At 50.1% G+C, this 24842-nt stretch overlaps 1 protein-coding gene across 1 annotated transcript; it reads right to left on the bottom strand.

Moving 5' to 3' along the window:
* Positions 1-16962: 16962 nt before the first annotated feature.
* Positions 16963-18615, bottom strand: FOXE1 (forkhead box E1). Its single transcript, XM_012769120.2, has one exon. The coding sequence runs from the start codon at positions 18456-18458 to the stop codon at positions 17331-17333; it is 1128 nt and encodes a 375-aa protein (XP_012624574.2). The 5' UTR covers positions 18459-18615; the 3' UTR covers positions 16963-17330.
* Positions 18616-24842: the final 6227 nt, after the last annotated feature.

Here is a 24842-nt window from a genome sequence, read left to right as displayed (position 1 = left end):
TCCCAATTCCTGCTGTCTTGGTTTCTCCATTTGTCTAATGACAAAGTGTGGGGGGGGCGCTGGGGTGGGCATGCCAATCTGAGAACCCACTGTAGACAGGATTCCCCTCATCTGCCCCCTCTTGGCTACATTGGAGGTGTGTCATTCTCTGTCATTGAAATGGTTTGGGTGGCTTAGCTGGCCTGGATGGTAGGGTGCTCTGGAGGGGACTTTCTAGGGGTGAAAGCAGACACCTGAGACGTGAGCTGTCAAGGATGTGGAGAAAGGGGAACCCTAGAATATTGTTGGTGAGAATGTAAATTAGTGCAACAACTATGAAGAACAATATGGAGGTTCCACAAAAAAACTAAAAATAGAACTACCATATGACCCAATAATCCCACTGGTGGGTATATATCCAAACGAGGGGAAATCAGTATATCACAAAGATATCGGCACTCCCATGTTTACTGCAGCACTATTCACAATAGTCAAGATTTGGAATCAACTTAAGTGTCCGTCAACAGATGAATGGATAAAGAAAATTGTAGTACATATTCACAATGGAATATTATATAGCCACAAAAAAGAATGAAATCCTGCCATTTGCAACAACATGGATGGAACTGGAGAACATTACATTAACTGAAATAAGCCAAGCACAGAAAGACAAATCTCTCATGTTCTCACCCATATATGGGAGCTAAATATTCAAAACAACTGATCTCATGGAGACAGAAAGTAGAATCATGGTTACCAGAGGCTGGGAAGGGTAGTGGAGAGGAAGGCGGATTGGGGGGGATGGTTACTGGGTGTAAAAACATAGCTAGATAGAATGAACAATTTCTGATAGCACAACAAAGTGACTCTAGTCAACATTAAGTTATGGTATACTTTAAAATAACTAAAAGAGTGGAGTTGGAATGTCCCTAACACACACAAAAAACCCGATAAATGCCCAAGGTGATGGATACCCCGGTTACCCTGGTTTGATTAGGCTGCATTGTATGCCTGTACCAAAGCATCACGTGTACCCTATAAAGATATACAGACAGCTATTATGTACCCATCTTGGGGTGGGGGACCCACGGCCTCAAAGCCACATGTGGCCTTCTAGGTCCTTAAGTGTGGCCTTTTGACTGAATCCAAAGTTTACAGAACAAATCCTTTGGTTAAAAAGAATGCAGCAGGGAAAGATGAAGCTTTCTTGCTTCCCCTGGTGCTTCAGCTTCCCCACCCCGTTGCCGTCAGAGGGGGTGCCACTCACCCAGTGTGTGCCCGGTAACCCTGAAGTTTTGTGCTCTGGCAGTCCAGGAGTGTTCCACAACTCTCACCCGTAACATTTGACAAGCCATTCATGCTCAAGAGGATGCTCTGGCATGGAATCAAGTGGAGGGGAAAGAGCACTGGATTAGGAGTCAGGCGGCTAGGTTTGAGACCCAGTTACCATAGGCACTGAGGTCAAACTCTATGATCTTCAGTTAGTAAGATGTTCAGTGTTCCTAAAAAGAAGTTTTTGGTGAAATCTATCATCTTTGTAAAATAGGGAATAGATACAACATACGTCACCATCACTGCCACCATCGGTATCATCATCATCATCATCATCATCTGAGCATTTTTAAACCCACCACTCTGCTTTAGTGACCAGAACATCACCATAGACCCCTTTGGGCTCCTCTTCCCTTTTGCTTCCCAATTCCTCCTTGCCTGAGATAACTACCAACCAGAATTTTGTGCTAATCATTCCCAAATATTTCTTTATAGTTATACCATGATGGTATATGGAGGACTGACGTTCAGCGAGCCGTTCATGTACAGTGAAGCATTTCCTGTTGTTTACAGCCAGCGTCTGTTCTGATTGGCAGGGTGTCTACTTGGATTGGTTGGTGCTTGTGCTGAACTAGACAGTGAATATTTCTAATATCACTCCTATACATATGAATCCCTAAACAAGAAAGATATCATTGAGTTCTGTCGATGTGGCACTTTTAATGAGTGGAAATCTTAAGGCATATATTCATCAGTGAACTTTCTTTTTTATGCTCAACATTTACTTTCAAGATTCACATGCACTTGTAACAGATAATATGGAGAGATTCTGTGCATCCTTAACCCAGTTTTCCCCAAAGGTAACATCTCATAAAACAACAGTATAATATCACAACCAAAACAGTGACATTTATATAGTTAGGATCAGAACATTTCAATCGCCACAAGGATATCTCATGTTGTGCTTCCATATCCACACCCACTTCCTTTCCACCTGCACCCCTTCCTTAACCCTTGCCAATCACCAAGTTGTTGCCCATTTCTGTAAGTTTTTCATTTCATAAATATTATATAAATGGAATCATACAGCATGCCATCTATTGGAACTGGCTTTTTTCATTCAGCTTAATTCTCTGGAGATTATAGATAATTGTTGAATATATCAATAATTTATTTCTTTTTATTACTGAGTAGTATTCCATAGTATGGATATACCACAGTTTTACCATTCACCTGTTGAAGAATATCTGGCTTTTTTTGCTTTTTGCTATTACTGTATGGATAAAGCTGCCATAAACATTCATTTACAGATTTTACTGTGAACATAAGTCTTCCTTTCTCTGCGATAAATGCCCAGGTGTGCAATTCATAAGTAATATGGTTGTTGCATGTTTAGCTTTTTAAGAAACTGCCAACCTGTTTACTGGAGTGGCTGTACCATTTTACATTCCCACCAGCAACATATGAGTGATCCAGTTTCTCTGGCTCCCTGCCAGCATTCAGTGGTGTCACTGTTTTGTACTTTAGTCATTCTGATAGGTGTCTGGCGATCTCTCATTGTGGTTTTAATTTACATTTCCCTAATGGTTAATTATGTTGAACATCTTTTCATGTGCTTGCTTGCCATCTGTATAACCTCTTTGGTGAAATATCTCTTCATGGTTTTTGCCCATTTTCTACTTGGACTGTTTGTTTTCTTACTGTTGAGATTTGAGAGTTGTCTATGTATTCTAGATGTGAATCTTTTGTCAAATATGTGGTCTGCAAATATTTTCTCTCCTTCTGCAGCTTGTCTTTTCTTTCTCTTAACATGATCTTTCATGGACAAATGTTTTTAAATTTCATGAAGTCATATTTAGTAATTTTCTCTTTTATAGATTGTGCTTTTGATATTTTAAGAACTCGTTGCCTGCCCCTACATCCCAAAGATTTTCTCCCATGTTTTTTTCTAAAAGTTTTATAGTCTTACATTTTACCTTTAAATCCAAGATCCATTTTATATTAATTTTTGTATAAAGTGTGAGACTTAGGTCAAGGGTTTTTGTTTGTTGGTTTGGAAGGTTTTTTTGCCTGTGGATGTCCAATTGTTCAGCACCATTTGTTGAAAATACTATCTTTCCTCTATTGAAGTGATTTGGCATCTTTTTCAAAAAGCAGTTGAGTATATTTTGGGGGGTCAATTTTGAGCTTCTCTAGTCTGTTTCAGTGATCCATATTTTTTTTTTTTTTTTTTTTTTTTTTGAGACAGGGTCTAGCTTGTTGCCCAGGCTAGAGTGAGTGCTGTGGCATCAGCCTAGCTCACAGCAACCTCAAACTCCTGGGCTCAAGCAATCCTGCTGCCTCAGCCTCCCGAGTAGCTGGGACTACAGGCATGCACCACCATGCCCGGCTAATTTTATATATATATTATTTGGCCAATTAATTTCTTTCTATTTATAGTAGAGACAGGGTCTCGCTCTTGCTCAGGCTGGTTTCGAACTCCTGACCTCGAGCAATCCGCCCGCCTCAGCCTCCCAGAGTGCTAGGATTACAGGCGTGAGCCACCGCGCCCGGCTTGTGATCCATATTTTTGTCCAATGCCATATAGTGTTGGTTACTGTAACTATAAAACAAGTCTTGAAATTGGGTAAATGATTCCTTTTTATTCTTGTTTCAAAATTGCTTTGACCATTCTAGTTACATTCTAGCCTTTACATAAATTTTATGATTATCTTGTCTATATCAACAATGTTTATTTTGTATTCTATGACCTTGATAGACTCACTTATTAGGTCTTAGGAGTTTGTGGGTTTTTTGTAGAGTCTTGGAATTTTCTATGTAGATAAACATGTCATCTACAAATAGGGACAGATTTGTTTCTTCCTTTCCTATCTGTATGACTCATTTCCTTTTTTTGCACTGGCTAATCATCAAGCACTATATTGAATGAAAGTGATGAAAGTGAACATCCTCGGCTTGATCTTGATCTTAGGGGAAAACATTCAGACTTTCATGATTAAGTATAACATTAGCTGTAGGTTTTTGGTGGATAGTCTTTATCAAGCCAAGGAAATTCCCCTTTGTTACCAGTCTTCTATGGGTTTTTATCATGAATAGGTGTTAATTTTGTAAAATGGTTTTTCTGCATTGACTGATATGATCATGTGATTTTTCTTCTTTAGCCTGTTAATATAATGGATTATATTGGTTTTTGAATATTGAGCCAGTCTTACATCTCTGAAATGAACTCTGATTGGTCACGGTGTGTAATTCTTTTCATATATTGCTGAATTCTGTTTGCTAATGTTTTGTTAAAGACTTTTCCATCCATATTTATGAGGAATTCTGGTCTATAGTTTTATTTTTTGTGCTGTCTTTACCTGGTTTTGTTATCAGGGTAATACTAGCTCATAACATGAAGTGGAACATATTCCTCCCTCTCTTATTTTTTGGAAGAGACTGTGTGATTGGTGTTAATGCTTTAAAAATTTGGTAGAATTCTCCAGTGAAATCATCTGGGCTTGGAAATAATTTTTTTGTTTTTTCCTAAGTTAAAAATTCAGTCTCAGGTATTCTATGATAGCAGCACAAAATGGACTAAGACAAGGTGGGAACTTAGGTTATTGATTTAAAATTTTTTTCCTCTTTTCTAATGTATGCCTTTAGTGCTATAAATTTCTCCCTCAACACTGATTTAGCTGTGTCCCATAAATTTGGATATGTTGTATTATAATTTTCATTCACCTTCATGCTTTTTTCTTTCTAATTCCTTTTTCCTTTCTAAAAGTCCCTGAGACTTTCTCTTTTACCCATGAATTATTTAGAAGTGTGTGCTGTCGTGTTTAGAGATTTTCCTATTATGTTTTTCTGAGCATTGAGAACTTTGGAGAACTCACTCTGAAGGATTTCAATTCTCTTAAATGGGCTGAGTTTTCTTTTTATGGTCCAAGATATGGTCTATTCTGATGATACTCCACAGGCATTTGAAAAGCATGTGTATTCTGCTGTTGGGTGGAGTGTTCTATATGTGTTGACTAGATCCTGTTGTTGATATTGTCGAGTTTTTCTATATTCTTGCTGATTTTCTGACTAGTTAGTCTATAAATTGTTGAGAAATTAGTGTTGAAGTCTCCAATTATATTAATAATTGTGAATTTGCCTCTTTCGATTCTTTCAATTTTTGCTTCACATATTTTGTAGTTCTCTGGTTTTTGGTGCATACATATTTAGGATTGCTATGTGTTCTTGATGAGTTTACCATTTTATCATATGCACTGTTCCCCTCTATTCCTAATAATTTTCTTTACTCTGAAGTCCAATTTATCTGATATTATATAGTCCTCATGTTTTCTTTTGATTAATGTTTGTATAGTGTATATTTTTTATCTTTTTACTTTTAATAAGTCTACATTTGAAGTTTCTTGTAGACAGCTATATATAGCTATATTAGTTTCCTATAGTTTCTGAACCAAATTACTATAAACTTCGTGGTTTAAAACAACATATATTTATTCTTCTATGGATTTTAGGGCTGGAAGGGTTTTCAAAAGTCACCTGGGCCCAACCCTCACGTGGGAAATGGATTCCCTTATAACATCCCCACTGAATCCCTTCTCAAATCTGTCTGGACGCCCCTCCAGAACAGGGAGCTCACTACTGCCCGAGGCAGCCAGCTTCACTCTTGGCTGTCTCCAACTATTTGAAACTTCTTCCTTTTATTAGCTGGAATCTGATGTTATGTTGTGTTGATCCTATCTGTGCTCTCCCTCCTACCTTCCCTACCCTGGAAATTCCTTGGGAACTGAAAGAAAGGGGATGTGCCCCAGTCTGGCTTTCTTTAGATCACACAAGCCCACTTCATCCAAGTGCTCCTCCTGGGACACAGGCTGCAGCCCCTGCCCCATCTCGATTGTCTTCTCACGGTGTATTCCAGTTAATCAATGTCCCCCCAAAAGTGTGATGCTCAGGAGCAACGCAGGCACTCTGAACAGGGTAAAGTCGGGCAGGACCAGCACTTCCTTACTTTGGACACTCTGTTTCTATTAATGCTGCCTCAAATAGAGTTTATTAGTATGGCGGCCTTATGACACCCCTGACTCATAGGGAGCTTAGCATTGGCCGAGCCTTCTCCACACATGCTGTCGGGCATCCCAACTGGCCATGTGCTGTTTGTTTTCTGAACTCACAGCCCTACTTAAGAACGTGGCAGATCCTTCCTAATGTTTCTATGGTGTGGTCAGAAAGATCTTGCTATGGGGTCAGGTAGTTTCAAGACTCTCTTTGTAGTATTTGTTCTGAATGTGAAGAAGAACAGAATGTTAGGAAACACCTCCTCCCTCTCAATAGTGCCCAAACCCAGATCGGAGCGGAAGTCGTGAGTGTCATTCTGAGAAAACCTCAGCCGGGATGGGGGTTGGCTGAGGTCTCCAAAGGCAAGCCTCGAGCTTAAGGTTGTCATGCGTGTTACTTACTTCCTTTTGGGAGCAGTTCATGCTAATTTTGATGTCAGACTTGAAGGCCAAAAGAAAGTGGGTTGAATCTGCTTTTATTGACACTGCACGCAGTCATTTTTTAAAAGGCTTCAATGTGGACTTGGGTATTGTGAAACTTGGCTCCTCTCCACAGAAGTAGTGACATACTCAGTGTCCCATGGTTGGGTGATCAGGGGTCCTACGTATATGCCCAGGCTCGTTGGGGGTCGGCTTCCCTGATCCTCCCTCCCTCTGTCTTCTTGGGAGGGCTCCCCAATCTCTTTGCCCCCATCCCCTGTTACAAGTACACATGACTGGGGGGATTCCCAGGTTTCAGGGTTCAACATGTCTCTGCTGAGGTGGCAGAAGGACTTCAATCTTCCACCCAGGGGGAAGAGGCCGTCTGTGCGTGTGCGTGTGCATGTGTGTGTGCGCGCTCGCAGGGGAAGCCTGGCCAGAGACTGGTGTCAGGTGAGAGCGCCCCCTGTGCACAGTTATCTACTGCTGCATAATAAATTATCCCCAAACTTAATGGCTTAAAACAACATTTATTGTCTCACAGCTTCTGTGGCATGACTTAGCCAGGTCCCTGGTGTCCGGGTCTCTCACAAGCCTGTAGTCATCATCTCGGGATGTGACTGGGAAGGATCCACGTCCCAGCTGTCTGGCGCGGGCGTTGGCGGGCAGACTGCAGGACTAAGCCTCAGCTCTCATCAGTGCCGGGCTCCTCGCCGTGCGGGCCTGTCACACAGCGTCTTACAACATGGCGGCTTTCTTCATTAGAGTGGGCAAGAGGGAGTGTTAACTGGACGGAAGTCATGGCCTTCGTAGCCTAATCACAGCAGGGACATCCTATTCCTTTTCACTAGGTTCAATCCACACTTGAGGGGTGAGGATTACATGGGTCTGACTACCAGGAGGCAGGGATCACAGGGAGCCATATCTAAAGCTCCCCGCCACACCATATGGAAGAGGTAGGGCAGGATACATAGGGTGTGAGGCCCCAGGGCAGGTCAGGGGCAACCATCGGTGCTCCATCTGGAAGGTGAACACAGCAGGTGGTGAGTAGAGCGGCAAGGGCTTGCAGTTATCCCTGGGCCCCCTGGGGCTGAGCAGCCTATAAGATTGGGCCCATATCTTGGGGTGTAGACCTAAGCCCCCCTAGACCCAGGGTGAGTAACCAGGATGAGAGCTGTCTCTTATGCTTCTTGCCACCAAACTACTTTCCCAGGTCTGCAGGGCTGTGGGCACCCACCGTAGGCAAGGTGCGATGCCAGGTGCAGTGGAGGAATCATGAATGTACCGTGGGTGTTCATTCATTTGCAGAAATTCATACCGTGCGACGGTGAGAGCAGGGGGGCAGGTGTGCTCCACCCCACTTGCTGGGCTTCCTCTCTGGGCTTCAGCTCTCCGTGCTGTTAAAATGAGTGTGGTAAAACTTCTCCCATCTCACTTATTTTGGGGTTTCTGTGAGGATTTCATGAGATGATGACATGCATGGCAGGGTTTAGAAAATAATAAACTATCACACTGCAATTTACGAAAACACTCACATCCTCTATGCCATTTCATCTGCATGCTCACGTTCATGGAAGGGAGACGCAGACTCACTAAATGTTATGCTAAGGGACATTGAAGGCCATCTGATTGCCCCTAGCCACACACATCTACCCATTGTAGAGATGAGAATACTGAAGGTAAGGGATTCACCCAAGGTCACACATAAAGACGGTGGCTGCACAGGGGTATTTCGATTTTTAGCCTACTGCCTCTTTGAAAACCGGGAAGCCCCAGCTTGCAAAGTGTTACTACTGAGACGCTCTGGAGCCAGACTGTCTGGCTTCAAACTCTTGCTCTTACTATTTCCTAGTTTATAGTAACTACTTTCTAGGGGAGTCTGTGGGGACTACGACCTGATCAGGCACCAGAGCTGGGATTTGAACCAGTGCTTTTCTCATGAAGGCAGGCAGCCTCTTGGAAAGCTGCAAAGTACCTGAGAAAGGTACGATTTGACTGTCACTAACAATATAGCAGAGGCTTCAGGTGCATTCCACGCCCGTAGGTAGTTTGCCAGGGTTTCCTGAGGATAAATTCTGGAAAAAAAAATCTCCAAAACGAGGCCTGAAAGCCTCTTGCTGAGAATCAAGGTTTCTGCCAGGACAATTCACCCAGCTAGCTAACCTTGCAGTAGTGTTTCAGGAAATCTGTTTATGTTAATCGTGGTTTGGGATTTGGGTGGAAAGGCTGTTTCAGTCCTAGGGTTTTGCTCTCCTCTGGGCCCAGCTGCAGGCCCTGACGGGCCCCTGTTGGAAGGAAGTCAGCCCTGCTCCCCACAAGGAGGAAGGGCCCTCCTGTCTGTGGTCTGAGGCATTGTACTCGCTGGATTCCAGGCTGTCAGTCTCACGGTCCAGCTCCCTGGATGCTTAGCCTGCAGATTGTTTTGTTAGGTTTCTCCTACAATTAATTTGGAAATTACCCAGCTACCCACAGCCTCTCCCAGGTGTTCTGTAAACTACGGGCCTGCTCCTGCAGCTTTCGCCTTGATGGGACTCACGCTGGCTGAAGCTGGGAGGGTCCTGGGTGGGGTGACAGGAGGCACTGTCCCATGGTGATAGGGTTTGTTCTTTAGCAAAAGCCAGTTCTTTTCAGCTTTGGCGCTAACCATCCTACTTTGTAGGATCTGAAGCAACCAGATCTACACACTTATAGACATTATCTTTAAGCCCCACACGCCCTATGGAGATAAGCCCAGGGTGTGTGGAGTACCCACCCTGCTCAGGCGCAGAGAGAGGACTACTCCTGAGCGCCAGTCCACACACCATGCAGGTCTCCTGATTCCCACATCCTGGGGGAAAAAGTCCCCAGACTTCTGATTCATTTTGCTGAGGACTTGTTATACCTGGGTTGAGGGTCAGTTCCTCCCATGCAAAGGTCACATGACCTTGAGCTTGTCACCCCTTTTCTTGAACCTCAGTGTCCTCACCTGAAAAGAATGCAGCTGAAACCTGCTGCTTCCCAGGGCAGCTGTGAGGGTCCAAAGAGATAAGCGCTTGGTATACCCCAAACACAGTGGCTCTTGGGTAATGTCGGGATTATTATGCCAGCTGTGCTCCTGCTATGCCACCTGAAGCTGGGGAAGGGCCCTGGCTTAGGGTCTACGACATTAACTCGCTGGGTAACCATGGCAAGGTACCTTCCCTGGTTTCTCCTTCTGGAATGCAAGGGGTGGGACTAGAGAACTTGTTAGCTGCACATTTATTTATAAGAATGACAAGAGAAGTCTCAAAGCAAATAAACCAAGACTCAGTTTCCCCTGCCCTGTAAAGTTTACCTGTATCAGTTAGGGTAACTTTGGCTGCAGAAAACCCAAGGAGAAGAGTCTTCAGCTTGGAGGACATGTGTTATCCCTGACGGCAGGAGCCCCCAGGGATGGGGAATGGGCACAGGGTTAGTTCCTCAGAACTCAGTGATGTCATCAGACCACAGGCCCTTCCTGCTTTTCTGCTCTGCTCCTCATCACGGTGGTGTGTTCTCTTAGGCTGGCGCCCTCTGGCCCCACCTGGCTGCCCCCTTCTAGGCTGTCACATGCGAACAACATCCAGGTGGAAAGGGGCTCTTTCTCTTTCTTCGTTTCTTTTTAAGAACAAATACATGTTTCTCAGAAGTTCCCAGCAGATTTTTCCTGACATCTCGTTGGCCTGCAAAGTATCCCCTGCCTGTCGTTTCCAAATGGATCACTGGCGAGGGTGATGGATTCACCACCTTGCTTACCTTAGGTGAGTCAAGATTAATCCCCAAGGGGTAAGACTTCCCCTAAAACACATGACCAACTGAAACCTGAACAAAATCAGTGTCTTGTGAGCAAAGAAGGGGAGAAGCTGGATGGGTAGACGACTGGCGGGTGTATGCCTTCTTGAATACGCCAGAAAGAAGGTACCTTGTTTCATTCTGCACAGTGTCCTCGACCCAGTCCATCTGGTCACCCTCTGCTCTACCATCAAATGCCACATGCACGATCCCCAGGAAAGGACACCGTTCTTTCTTTATGAGTGCTTGTGCAGGAAAAATGATGGCTGACCCCATCTTACTCTCGATTGAATATGAGGTTTTGATGAAAGTTTGGGGTAAAAGAAAGCGTTATGTGGGCAGGGAAAATTCTGAAAACACTCACTAAATATAATTTTCTCATATTGGAAGGTGAGAAACCGTTAATAGGACTGCTCAAGGAAATGCGATGTTCCTAATCATTCCTGTCTACTGGGCTACGGTGAGAGAGATGAGGTCTGGCTGGTGTGTGAGCTGCTGTGGGGAAACTGCCCCAGGGGAGGGAAGAAGCAGGGGGCAGGCTTAGGGGGCTGGTGCTGTGCTCAGGGAGAGATGAGGGGCTCCTATGGGCCGGTGGCCATGGAGGCGTGGCACAGGGTTAGGTGGTTGGTGGAAAGGGAACGGTCAGAGCAGATTCATGGCTGTACAAGAATGCATGGGGGTGTCTGGGTGACAAGTGGCCTGTTGGCTGCAGCCTAGTGGTGTGGGAAGGGCAGATGGGAGATGAGTCCGCAAGAGGGTTGGCAGAGGGTCCTGGGTGAAGGTGAGGAGGTGAGGCTTTCTGCTGCAGACAGCAGGGGGCCTGCTCCGCAGGCCTGGAGCTCAGCTTCAGAAAGGTGAGGCCGGCAGTGGGGGCAGGATGGAGGCTGGAGCACCTATGGGAGGCCCTGGCTGGCGTTGGGGCTGAGGGCAGAGGCTGTGGCTTTCAAGCTATTGCTTGGTTGCTGAAAATCCATAGCTGGGGCTCTGCTCTGCCCAGGCCCAGGAGGGAAGTGTGTTTTCACTACTCCAGCTTCTCCCATAGCAAGATAAGTTGGTGCTGCACGCTAGGCCTGAGATCCACCCTGATTCCGGCTTCCCAATCCCTTCCTCATCCTGGGAGGGGCCTCCCTGGCTACGTGCTTCTGCGCCCAGTTAACCCTTCTGGGCCGAGCTGGAAATCTGAGCCTTCACTCTCAGAAGATGGGGTGTGGGGCTGGCAGAGGGTCAGGGAACTCCCCAGGGAGCAGACAGTATTCCTCTCCTGAGGCCAAGCAGTGAAGACCACTCCAAGGGCTCTGTAAAGTCTGGCTTTGGCCTCGGCCAGGGAGAGAAGGCTCTGGAGAGAGGGCAGGGACCGAGAAACCAGGCATCGAACTCATCAAGGGCCTCCTATCTTTCCCCCACTCTGTCTGTCCACTGAATTTTAAATTTTATTCACTGCTCAGTTTGGTCTGAGGAGCACTAGTCACACCACTTTCCCTCTAGGTAGTTCTAAGCCATTTATTTAACTGGCCATGGGCTCAGTTTGCCCATCCATGTAATGGAGTCCCAAATGGGGAAGCCCATTCCCCAAGCTGCACTCTACCCCAACCTCTTACCCCATATTTAGTGCCCCCACCTGATTACTTCTACTTCCACATTAAGATGATAAGCAAATGCAGCCTTCCTTGGGGCAGGGGGAACCCATAAATTCTAGACTGGCTTGGACACTTAATAGCTGTGAGATGTTGGGCAAGTGACATGCCCCATCTTCGGCTCTATAGAAATTCTATACACACTCACAGTATTCCTATATATTCCTACTGAGAACTCATAGAGCACTGAGATGAGAGTCCTGGTCTCCCAGCGTGTTGCTATGTAATTCTGGGGATGTGATTCCCCAGCCTGGGCCCCTGCCCCACCCTTCATGGTACATGCCCCTGTCTAAAGTGCTTTTCATCAGGGACATACTTTTCCAGCTCTCTTTTCATGTCAACCCCCACCCAGGAGTCAGCACTTCTCAGGAATGGGATGAGCACAGAAACCCAAGTTCTCCAGAAAGGTATGTGTGTTTGGGGCAGGGGAGGGCTCCTTAGGGCACCCAGGACCTTAGACTATTAACCAGAGGATCCCTCAGCCCAGACTAACTCAGAGACTGGAGCCCCTTCCTGCTGGCCATTGTGTCCTGAGCAGAAAGCTTTATTTTTCTCCTAAACCCCCAACCACCCCAAATTTGGGGCTGGAGCTGAGAGCTCAGAGGCCAAGTTTATTTTATACTTGGGCAAATGACTGCTGCCTAGGGAGGGTACAGAGATCAAACTCAAGGTCCTCAAAGTGCCTCAGCTGGGAGTCAGGAGCTGGGTTCCTGCTCTGGCTCTAACTGTCAACCCAGCTTTCAGGGGGCTTTCGGATACACTCTTGTTGAATGTCATTGTCAAGTCATCCTTACAGCTGGAAACATGAGGTGAGGTGCATTCTTAGGGCTAGGATTCCAAGGCTCAGAAAGTACCTACAAGAGAAGAGGTGAACACTCCACCCCAGGCCTGTCCCCTTGCACTCCATCCCTCTCTTCTTTCGCAGCCAGAGTCACAGGGTAGCTTTGGAGCACTGGTTGGGGTACTTGGCCAGAAACAAGAGGCTTCTAGAAGTTATTCTGGCATCTCTGATCGTAACAATATAAAACATTTTTTTTCCAACTTCTGCCTCTTTACCCAGGGCATATGGTTACCTGGGGGTCCTGTTGAAAGGCAGGTGCTGGTCTGGTAGGTCTGGAGTGTGGGCTGAGAGTCTGCATTTCTAGCAAGTTCCCAGGGGAAGCCCATGCAACCAGACCTCAGTGTCCTGAGCAAAACAGCAGGGAGGGCTTGCCTCCCCCTGGCCTCCCTCCTGGCCCTTGCAGAAGCGCATCCTGGATTCAAATGAGCAAAGTGAGAGGAGTTAGAGAAAGTGAGGGTCAAAGGGACCTGCACTCAGTTTTACAGGTGGGGAAACTGAGGCCTACCCAGGGCTGGAAGGAACTTGTTCAAGATCTCATAGCAATTCAGTGACAAAGACTCAGGCCTCCTGTATAGGGGAAAAAATAAAAACAAAATCCAGCAAAGATATGCACCGAAGTGTTAACTGTGCTTTCTCTGGGAGAACTATGGGTTCCTTTGACTTCTTTCCTCTTTGTTTTGCTATTTCCCTCTCTCTCTCCCTCCCTCTTTCTTTCTCTTACCTGTTTTTTTTTTTAAACAACGAACACACACTGATTTTGTAGTAAGAAAATAATTTTAGTAAAAGAAAATTCTCACAAAGTTCTTAGTAAATGAGATCATGTTTACGAATGTGCTCAGTAAACTGCAACTCCGTACAGCGCTCCATTTCATCCGTGTGGAGTGCGGCTCAAGCCGTCCAGAAGTCGCTTCGACGACGTTTTCCTTACTCTTACGGGAGTAGACTCGCCTAGATGAGGGAGGCCACCGCTGCTGCCAGCGCCCGCCACCCGGTGGGCAGCTTCCCGCTGCCACTTGGCCTCTGCGGTCCAGACACCTCTCCCAAATCGCTGGCCTCAGGAATCTTTCCCCTTAAATCGGGGAAGAAAGTTCCTAAATCCATTTTCGTAGTAAACGACCTCGGGCCAAGTCTGCTTTTGTTGCTGGTTTCCTAAACTTAATTGCAAGCTAGGTTAATTTGAAAGAAAATAAATGTTACAGCTCTGGGGCGAATTCTAACGAGCCTTGGGCAATTAGGGAAGAACGCATCTAATTACCCACAGCCCGGGGCGCCTGCACACGACGCCGGGTGTGCAGGGCCCGGAGAGGGGCAAACGATTTTTCTGCGTTCATCATAGGAAGAAGAAAAATAAAATAAAAAGCGCATCTTCAGCCTCTGAGCCCCACACACGGGCGACTAGGAGGTCCCGTCCCGTCCCCACGGCTTGGAAATTCCTAGAGCTGGTATTCCCAGACCCGGCAGTGGAACGTTCTCAGGGTCCTAGAGTCATGCGTGCTGGAGGGTCGCCCGCGTCCCCGCGGTTGGTGAAGCGGGGGCGCCGCGCACCGTCTGGAAGGCGCTCGCTCTCTGCGCGCACTCCGGCCGGCCAGCCGGCGCGCGAGCTCCGGGTGTCGCCGGCGGTAGGAGGCGGAGAACCGCTGTCGCTGTCTTCACCGCCTTGATCCCAACCCTCGCGGGTCTCCCCGTTCCTCGGGGCTCCCGCAGTACACACCCTGTTCCCTCCCCGCAGCGCCCTCTCTTTCCCGGCGCTAACCCTTGCCTCTGGCATAATCTTACCTGTCGCCCAAGCTGACCAGGAGGGTGGGGGACAGAGACACCCACACTTTCCCATCCTATCTATCTCTTTCCCCGGACTTTAACGCGAAGCTTCGTGACAATTCCGCGCGTATTTATTTTGAAGCCTTTCTGCCCTCCTATGCTCAGCGCTTTACAGTTTACAGGGTGTTTTCCCACCTCTTTTGTCTCATTTAACTTTAGGTGGACCCTCTGAGGTAGCAGTCACAAATGTCCCTTTCACAAAGGAGAACACTAAAGGAGAAGGGACAGGCTTGATGTTAATGGCAAATGTCGAAGCACTCGATTTGGTAATTAGGAAACAGAGAAAAACTCGACTCACGCACTAACTAGGCGCAAAGACCACACTTCTCCAGCTCCAGTCTGGAGGCGGGGCTCTCCCCAGCCAGCACAAAACTCCCGGGTGAGGACCCTCAATTTCCCGCTCCTGCCAACTAGGCAAGGAAGGCATCCGGACCTCTGCGCCTGGGGCAGCCAGCTTGTCTAGCTGTACTTGGGGACTCTTGGATCCCGTAACTGCAAAGGTTCCTAGGGAGAGGAAGGAGGCCCAACACCTTGGCTGGTCTGGAATGTGGACCCACCAGGGGCAGGGTTGGTGTTCCAGCCGGCTCTCACCTCCAGGTGGTCATTTAATACTACAAAGCTAGGAAGGACCAGCGACTAGATCTGCACGAATAGCGAATAGTTGCTACTGAGCACCTGGCATGTAGCTAGTCCAAATGTAGATAAGCTGTAAGTGGAAAATACACTCCAAATTTTGAAGGCTTCGTATGAAAAAAGTAAAACATCTCAACAAATTTTACCTTGATTATATGTTGCAATGATTTTTGACTATATTGGATAAATATATTATTAAAATTAATCTCACCTGTTTCTTTTTATTTTATTAATGTGGCTACTAGAAAATTTTAAAATTACATATGCGGCTTGCTTGCATTACATTTCTATTGGAGAGCATTGATTTAGACAAATTCCTGTCTGGTCTGAAACAAGTTCACATGTCTTTGTGAACAGGAAGGATAGTGAAGTCCCCAAAATAAAATAATAAAAATTACCAATGGTTTTCATACAACCTTCTTTTTCACATCACCCTTCCCTACCAAGTTAATTATGCCAAAAGAGGCTGAGTTTCTCTTGCCAGAACTCACTTGCTCAAAGATTCTTATTAGAACAGTTCATCTGACCACTCAGGTTTATCTAAGAGCTGTGAAAGGAGCCTCTGAAATATTTAACACTGGAAATTTGTGCCCCAGAATTGAAATTTACAAGATTTCTCAAGAGAAAAGTGGTAGAGTTGTTGGATTTTCAGATTTTTGTGAGGCTGCTTAAAACAAGACACAAAACGAAGTTAAAAATCCAGTTTCTAGAGCTTACTTCATTGATCACCCCGATTTAATTTTTCTCTTTCATTTTTGCACGGGCAGGCTGCTGAGGTGCAGCAACGGGTGCCAGGGATGGAAGAGCCAACCCTGGCTACTGAAAACTCAGCTATGAGCTCATCTCCCCTGCGTCCTCCCATCTCCCTGAACTTAGTTCACCCACTGGATCCAGGGCTGCTTGATGAAAAGAAATAGTGGACAATAGACCAATGTATTTCTATTTGCCTAACCGGAAAATCAGATTTATGACTGGGCAGTAACAGCTATGGAATGACTGGCACATCCTCCTCAAAAGTTCAATAAATTATAATTGCTGCCTGTAACTAATTGTGGCACTTTAGGTTAGATGCTTGACGTCAGCTCTGTTCCTATTTCCGAGGACAGCGGTTAGCTTTTGGACGGCTACTCAGAGGCCCCTGGGGGCCCATCAATGCTGCCAAATACGCAGAGCAGCTTCCAAGATGATGGGGCCCTTAAAGACAATGGGGGGTACAGCAGAATCGTGCAGCCCTCTTGTGTAACCCATGGGCAGACTGTAGGTTGGGCTGAAGGGACTGGGTCACACTGGGGAGCTGAGGCACAGTTCAGACTCAGAGCTAGGTCTGCAGTTTTCAGAGGCAGGTAAAACCAGCCCAGGTAAATCAGAGCAGAAAGATTTGTCCCATCTTTTTAAAAGTCTTCTTTTGCAAACTTGGCCTCCTTACTTTAAGAAGGCGCTGTCTGATCCTTTTATTGTAGACTTGTAACGTAGTCAAAGGCAGAAGAAGCCTAATTGCGTAAAGGCCCGAGTTTTCAGCAGCACATGGGACATTGAAGTTTTGTGATTTCCTACAATTCGGATCCTGGACTCTGGTGTAGACACTACGCCGCCCTCCCTTTATCGCCAAGGACACTCCCTGGTGGAACGCCAGAAAGGCATGTCCTTTGGGGCTTTGCCCCATCGAGGGTCCCTAGTGCCAGTCCAAGGGCGTTGGCTGCCTCGCTCCACCTCCTCCCATTTACAAAGTAAAACGGTGTGTATGCGGTGCGCCGGAGGACTGAGCCTCTACAGCCCTCTCGGGCCCTTCCACCTGGGTCCCAATTGGGTCCTCTCTCCAGTCCTGTTCCAGGTTGCAGGAAACTTAGTTTGCACGGACAGCCGAGGTATCTACGAGTTTTCGTCCCTGCGCTCGGCTCACATGGCGGACACGAACCGGTCCATCCCGCCAGGATAGACGGCGGCATGGCGAGCATGGTAGGTGCCTCCACTGCCCCCGCCTAGCTGCCCGCCAGGATTGTAGCAGGGCGCCAGCGCTCCGAACTGGCCAGGCGATGTGCGCCCATAGAAGTCTACAGCGGTCTCAACGCTGCCACTGCTGCCGCCCGTGGAGGGCGAAGCGGGTCCGGTCAGGCGGCCAGCAGCTGCAAAGAGCGCGCTGCCGGGCCCCTGAGGGTACGCGCTGTCGGTGCCCGCGTAGGCGGCCGCATAGGCCGAGGCGTTGGCCGGCCGCGCCCCTGTACAGCCGGTGGGCTGGTAGCCGGTGGTAGTGGCGGGGGCGCCGACCGAGGCAAAGGCGCAGGAGCCGCCGGGTCCCGACGGCGCGGGGCCCAGCTCCGGGCTGAGCGGCCGCTCAGGAACCAGGCCGAAGACGCGGCACGGGCCCGGCGACGCGGCAGGGTAGTAGACCGGCGGCGGCGCGGCGAGCGACGGCGGCGCGTAGCCCGCGTAGACGGCGCCCGGGTAGGGCGGGCGCGCGGCGGAGACGGCGCCCGGGAAGATGGCGGCAGCGGCGGCGGCGGCGGCAGCGGCTGCGGCGGCCGCCGCGTCGTGCATGTAGGCCGGGTACGTGGAGAGGTCCGAGCGCTTGAAGCGCTTGCGGCGGCGCAGGAAGCTGCCGCTCTCGAACATGTCCTCGGCGTTGGGGTCGAGCGCCCAGTAGTTGCCCTTGCCCGGGCGGCCCGCCTCGCGCGGGATCTTGAGGAAGCAGTCGTTGAGCGTGAGGTTGTGGCGGATGCTGTTCTGCCACTTCTTGGGGTTGTCGCGGTAGAAGGGGAAGCGCTCGGTGATGAACTTGTAGATGCCGCCCAGCGTGAGGCGGCGCTCGGGCGCGTGCGCGATGGCCATGGCGATGAGCGCGATGTAGCTGTAGGGCGGCTTCCCGCGCTGCAGGGGGCGCTTGCGGCGCCGCCCGCCCGCGCCGCGGCCCGCGCCCTCCGCGGGGACCCCGGTGCCAGTCGCCGCGGCCTCGCCGCCCTCCTCCTTCACGGCCGCCAGCATCTCGGGCTGCGGCGGGGGCGGCGGCGGCCCGCTCTCCGCAGTCATGGCCCCGCGTCCCGATCCCCGGCGCCCGCGCTGCCCGCCGCTGTCGAGGGCCGGGCGGCGGCGGTCTGGGAGCTGCCCGCCCGGACGTGGGGTCCCGGGTCGGACGCTAGCGTCCTCCGCGAAGAGCTCAGGCCTCCTCGCGGGCCGGCACGGAGAGCACGGTCCCAGGCCGGGGCGCGCGGGAGGCTGGGCGCCCTCGGAGCCGGGCTAGCGCGGCGCGCACAGAGGCACAGCGTCCGGCCCGCCGACGGCTCGGCTCGTGGTGTGTGGCTGGAGGCCAGGCGGCGGCAGCGGCCGGGGAGGACTAGGCTCCCGTCACCAACTGAATGGTCCCGTACGTGGCGGTGCCGGGCGGTCAAGGGGTCCGGAAGCGGTGCCGGGTTGGGGCGGCTGCAGCGGGTCTGGGGTCCCCGCTGGTTCAGGATAACCTCCGAGGTCGTGCGCGCAGAAGAGGCTGCCGGCCCGAAGGCCTGAGCCGGGGCAGCTAGTGCAGGCGCGGGGCGATCAGGCGGGGCCGCCCATGCCGCGCCCCTGCGGCCGAGGCTGCGGGCCGCGCCAAGGTCAGGGAGGCGAGGCGCGGGCTGCGAGGTCTGGACGCTGGCCCGGGCGGGGCGGTGGGAAACTGCTCCTCTCCGCTGCGTTGGACTCCCACCTCGGGGACCGCTGGCGAGGCGCTCCCCGGCACACACCCGCACCGGCTCCTCCCTCCGCGGGCTTCTCCTCCTTAAAGGCGCCAGGAAGCGTGGGGCGGCGCCGGTTCCCTGCCCGCCCTCCTACTGCCCGCCCCCCGAGTCCGGGCGCACCTCCCCAGGTAGGAGCAACTGTGGCGGTGCGGCCGGAGCCCCACAACGTCAGAGCGGGGCGGGCGCTTGGAGATCCTCCGGGGCCAGACGCCTCTGCGCGCCGACGGGGAGACTGAGGCTCAGAGAGTCCAGAGACTGCTCGCTAGGGAGACCTCGGCACCCCAACTCTGCGCTTTCGGATTTTTCTGGCCTCTGCTGAGGGTTGGGACTCGCAGGTGAAAGGAAGGGCTCGCCTTACTTTTCTGTCCTGAGAGGGTGAGAATTGGCGGAGGGGCGCTTGGTCATCGTGGGGTGGAGGAGGACGGGAAGAGAGAATATCTGAGTGACTGGTTCCCAAGATCTTCCAGTATGATTTCCAAACCGCAGTTCGCTGCCCTGCCCACACTCCTCCCCAGTACCCCCATCTTTCGGACCAGGTTTCCTAGGGCCGAAAGGGAAGGTGACTTGCCATACCCCATCGCGACTTCTCGGCTTAGCAGAACCTTAAACCTGCGACTCTTTCAGGACTGCGCTCCCCACCCGCCCGTGTGCCAGAGTTAGCCACTTTCCCCCCTTTTGGGTCCTAGGTTCCTCGGCTGTACCGAGGGTTTGGATCTCAGGAGTCCTGCTGTTGCCAATATTTAGGGAAAGGGCGTCCCCTCACTCCCAATCGTCGGTCTTTGGTCTTTGAGTGGCTGGAACCCCTCTCTATGAGGTGGAGAGAGCGCACAGATTAAAGACGATGCAGGCTAGGCTCCCGCCTCCTGTGGAGGGCGAGGGGCAGCTCTCAAGACCCCCAGGGGAAGCCAAGCAGCCCCTTTCCGCAGCGGGGTGTCAGTGTGGGGGAGATGTGGGAGAGAGATGGTGGGGGTAGCTGCCCTGGGAAAGGTGGCGCATCTCCTGGGAAAGGGGTGGGCAGGTAGGACCCGTTTGCTTCGTGTCTGGTTTCTGAGTATTTCCTGCAGCCCCAGAGGCAGGTCTCCGTCTAAGCCCTCCTGGGGCACAGCGCCTCCAACTCCTCGCCGCGCAGCCCCGTGGCCATTCACTCGGAGACCTTGGGCCTGTCTCTTCCCGCTCCCAGGGCCTCAGTTTTCTACCCGGAGAATTGGGGGCCGGAGGGCAAGTGCTGATTTCCGAGGCTCCTTCTACCCTTAGGATTCCCGGCCTTGGCGCCGGGCTCCAGAGGCTCCAGCCAGGACTCAGCTTTGGGGAGCGGGATGTAGGTGCGGGGCTGGGCAGAGGGTGCCACACAAGCAGAGGGTTCTGGGCATAAGCGAGTGGCATGCCTTCGGGGGTTTTAGTCACGTTCTTCGTGGCGGTGAGCTGAGGGCAGGTTTAGCCGTCACGCGTTGGGCAGCTGCCTTCGGAAAAACGGGGCAGAGCCCAGATCCCCGCTGCATCGACCTGGGTGTGTGGAAATATTCGTACCATGTACTTGACGACCTTCCCCAGCAGAGGGGTGCTCGAAGGGATGGAGGGGGGGGGGGTTGTACTTGTTAAACAAAACTCTCGCCTTCCTTCTTCCAAATTAATGAAGCGAAAATACAGGTTTCTTCCTGTTTCGTTTTTCCAAAGGGGGAAAAAGGCTTAAAACTTTAAAATTTTAACTGGATTATATCATGGGGACCTTTTGATATACGGGGTTTTTGGTTCTTTGTATTTTCAAGATCCTGTGATCCAGATTTCCGGATTTTAAATTCTGGATCATTATCCTAATGTGATTCCATAAATCTAAGAATGTGATTTTGTAATTCTAAGATTTCATGACCCAGAGGCTAAGTTTTTTGACTTTGATTATAAGCCTGTGACTTAAAGCTTCTGGTCAAAGTCTAAAAACCTATTCATTATAGTAAGATACTGGGACTAAGCCTAGTGCCATGGCAGGCACCTGTCATCCCAGCTACTTGGGAGGCTGAGGCAGCAGGATGCTTGAGCTTAGGAGTTCGATGCCATACGTGTAGCATATGCTACAATCCTGCCTGTGACTAGCTATTGCACTCCCAGGTGGGCAGGCAAGATAGTGAGACTCCATCTCTACAAACAGACAAAACTGGCATACTGGTACACTAAGATTTTGTGCAGAAAAATATGATCCCACTCCTGGGAGCTGCTGGTTCTGTAGTTTTAGATTTTTTTTTAACTCTAAGGTATGTATGTATTATTTAATTTGAATTCCTGTCTAGGAATGTCTGATTGGACGATTTGCATACTATAAATCTACGACTCTCTTGCTTAATTCCGAAATGTTAGTGCTGGGTCCACTATTCTGTAGCTTGAAGAATCTGATTCTAATAATTTTTCTAATATTCATGACTATACTTTAATGATCAGTCCCATGACTTTATGATTCTCTATTTTTAAGCTACAGCTATGGTTAAAAACCTCTATGCCTCAGGATTTTCTGATCCTCACTGTCTCTTGTCTGTGTCCTTGATCTTCTAGAATTCTGATTCTTCTTTCTCAAATTTGTTATTACCAGAGCTATACCTGTGCCTCAGACCAAGATTGTGAGATTAGATTAGAATTTCCAATCATGATTTTAAGATTTTCGTGAACAAAGAGCTCCTAAAATTCTATTTCATGTTTTATTCAAATAATGCATTTCAAAATTCTGTATTTTGAAGGTTTTGTGAATCCATGGTGTTAAATTTAGATTAAATGATTTGATGAGTACACAGGTCACCAGTTTACCCGTTTGGATCAAAACCATACGTAAAAATCCCTTCAGTGCCAGAGCATTTCCTCTATATTCCCTCTGCTGCTTTCTCAGTTTCTTGACAATTTGAGGTGGTCATGGATAAATCCTCATGTCTGGCACAGTCCTCTTTTAATATTTGTGGGGTGACAGAATTCACTGAGAATCAATTCAGAGCTAGGGAGGGTGGGTTCCAGCCTCTTGGAAATCATTCTCCCAATCCAGTAGGGGTGGTTCGTGTTGATGTGGACAGGCCAGGTGATTGCAGTCTGCTCCTGGCTGGTCTTCAGCAATGCAGGTATCCTTAGCAAACCTTGGAGAAACCTACTCCATGGCAGGCCATTTTATATGCAAGGCAGGTGGGAGACTGGGGATCTGTAGAAGGTTGTTGCTCTTTTGCAACAACTGCTTTCCAGGGTTTTGAAGTGCCCCAGGAGAGTTTGTAAATAAAAATTGGTGGGGGGAGAGGGGATGTCCAAGGACTCATGGAAAATTCCTCCACATTCCTTGATCCAGATTTCCCTCCGTGCAGGTATAGAAGTAACCAGCTCTTCTACTTAAAGAAACCTTGGAAATTAGAGTTGGAAGGAGATAGGCCTAGATTGTGGAAGGAACTTGCTTAAAGTCTTGCAGAGAGGAAAGCACTGGGCTGAGAGGGAAACTGAGGTCTTCTGGCTCTTACTCCTTGCACACCCCACCTCCTATCCTTTCCTGAGTTCTTAGAGGCTGCCTGCACTTAATTCCATAGCCTGGGACACTCTCCTTACCTAGCAACAACGAAAACTCCAGGCCCCCACACTTGCAAATCTGATGGGAGACTGTGGTTACAGCGGCATCACGGTGACCTCTGTTTGGATTACTCTGGTATAATCTGTCTGGGCCAGCGGGCTGTATGACCCCAGAGAGCATCAGAGCAAGACACAGCCACAGAGTCGGCCCCTAGCCCCTCTCACTCAGCTCTGCCCACTACTGCAGACGTTTGCCCAGGACCATCCGGCATTGTGAGGGCTCTCACTCCAGATGGCTCAAAACCCACCCAGCAGCTTTGGGAAAACCCCAGCCTCAGTCCCCATCTGTGAAGTGGGGGATCCTGTATCTGTCCCCTCTCTTCAACAAAGTCAAGAGGATGGTGTGGGGTGTAATACCAACCGATTGTGTTGTCTTTTAAATTGTTTCAGGGCAAAACATGGATGTGGAAAAAAGACAAAACGCTGGGGAAAAGTCCAGTTCCATAGATGGTCTGAGATGACATGCCCCTCTTGAAGCAGCAGTGGTTGATTAAAGTAAAACATTTTCTGTGGCCTACCCGGGTATTTCAAGTCTGGGAGGCCCCACAGCCCTGGATTCTTTTGGCTTCTAGAGGGACTCCTGGAGCTCAGTCAGGAAGCCACCTTCAAGCGCTTTGTCACCTCTGGTTCGCTTAAACATTGTGAACAGAGAATTACTGTCATCCCGGAGCGGATGGAGGAACTGGGGCCTAGAAAGGGGAGCCCCTGCTCCCCTGGTCTGGGTTTGCTGGGACTCCGCACCACCAGCCTCCTGGGCCACCCGGAGAAAGCACCTCCCGTTTCTTCCCCCCCTCTCAACCCCTGCCCTAAAGCCCTCTCCCAGCCCTGCCTATGTGGCCCGAGGCACCCGGAGTCCCGGGAGTGGGGAGCACGGAGCGGGCTTGGACATCCAGGATCTCTGCGCAGCGGAGGCAAGCAAGGGAAACCCCTCTAGAGAGCTCGGACCTGTCGCGCTGCCCAGGACGAGGCTGAGGCGGAGAGCGCGGAGCGGGAGCCAGGGCCCCGCTTGCTCCATCCCAGGTTAGCTCCCCAAGCCTTCCCCTGCGCTCAGCTGGGGTCCCAACGGGAGCTCAGCTAGGGTCCCAACGGGAGCGCAGCCGCGTCCGTCCGCTCCGACCTAGGCTAGGTGGGCCGGGGGACAGGGCGGGAGTTCGGGTGTGGCGGCGGACGCTCTTGGGAAAGCCATGGCCAGCGGCGGAGGTGGCCGGAGAGCGGAACCCCTGTGTGTTTTCCGTGTGGCTGGCAGGCATTGTGTGAGATTCTGGGACTCTGGGCACAGGATCAGCCCTCAGGGAATGTCCGGGTTTCTTGGCCTGGTCCGAGCTGTGGGCGCGACTTCGGAACTCTTGGAAAGCTTGCACTTTGCACGGATGATTGTGGGCGTTCATTTCGGGGGAGGCGGGGAGCCCGTGGTTTGCAAGACAGTCTCCAAACGGCTGATGATGCTTCCCCTCCTTCGCCTCTCAAAAGGGAGATGCACCAGTCAAAAGGGAGACGCACCAGACTCCGTTGTAGTTTAGCCATAGAGGCGCAGGAAGAGGCAGTGACTTGTCCCCCTTCCTCAGGTCAGCGTCTGATTGGATCCTTGACGCCTCCTCCTCAGGGCGCTGAGCGCCGGGCTGGGGGAGCCACCAGGCCGGTTAGGTCTCCAGACAACCCCAACCTGGTTGTCTGGCTGCTCGGCGCCCGCGGTCCAACAGTGAAGAGGGGTGCAGTGAGGAGGTGGTGCTGGGAGCCGGAAGACACTTGTGCCTCACATGCACGCTGGGCAGCCCAGCTCAGCTCTCCTCTGGCCTCTTTTTTTCTGGAGTTTTTCTTTTTATTTATTTATTTATTTTTTGTCTCTTTCTCTGGGAGTTCTTGCCTCTCTCGGTTTCACCGTCATTTTGCCTCTATTACAAAGATGCATGCCCGTGTCCTGCCTTTCTGGGGCGTCTTCTGAGTCACTCCCCACCTGAGCCCACAGGCAGGAAGCAAGGGGCCAGCCACACACTCCAGCCAGGTCCGGGTTACCCATGCCAACCTCTCCCCTCGATGGTGCAGAAAGTGGCGAGGCAGTACAAGAACATCCACCCAGGAGAAGCCTGGAGCCGTGGGAGTCTGAGCCTCTGCCTTTCTG

The sequence above is a fragment of the Microcebus murinus genome, chromosome 12 (genome assembly GCF_040939455.1).
Source record: "Microcebus murinus isolate Inina chromosome 12, M.murinus_Inina_mat1.0, whole genome shotgun sequence".
NCBI classification, from domain to species: Eukaryota; Metazoa; Chordata; class Mammalia; order Primates; family Cheirogaleidae; genus Microcebus; species Microcebus murinus.
Note: the sequence above shows the minus strand (reverse complement) of the source record. Positions and strands in the feature narration are given on the sequence as shown.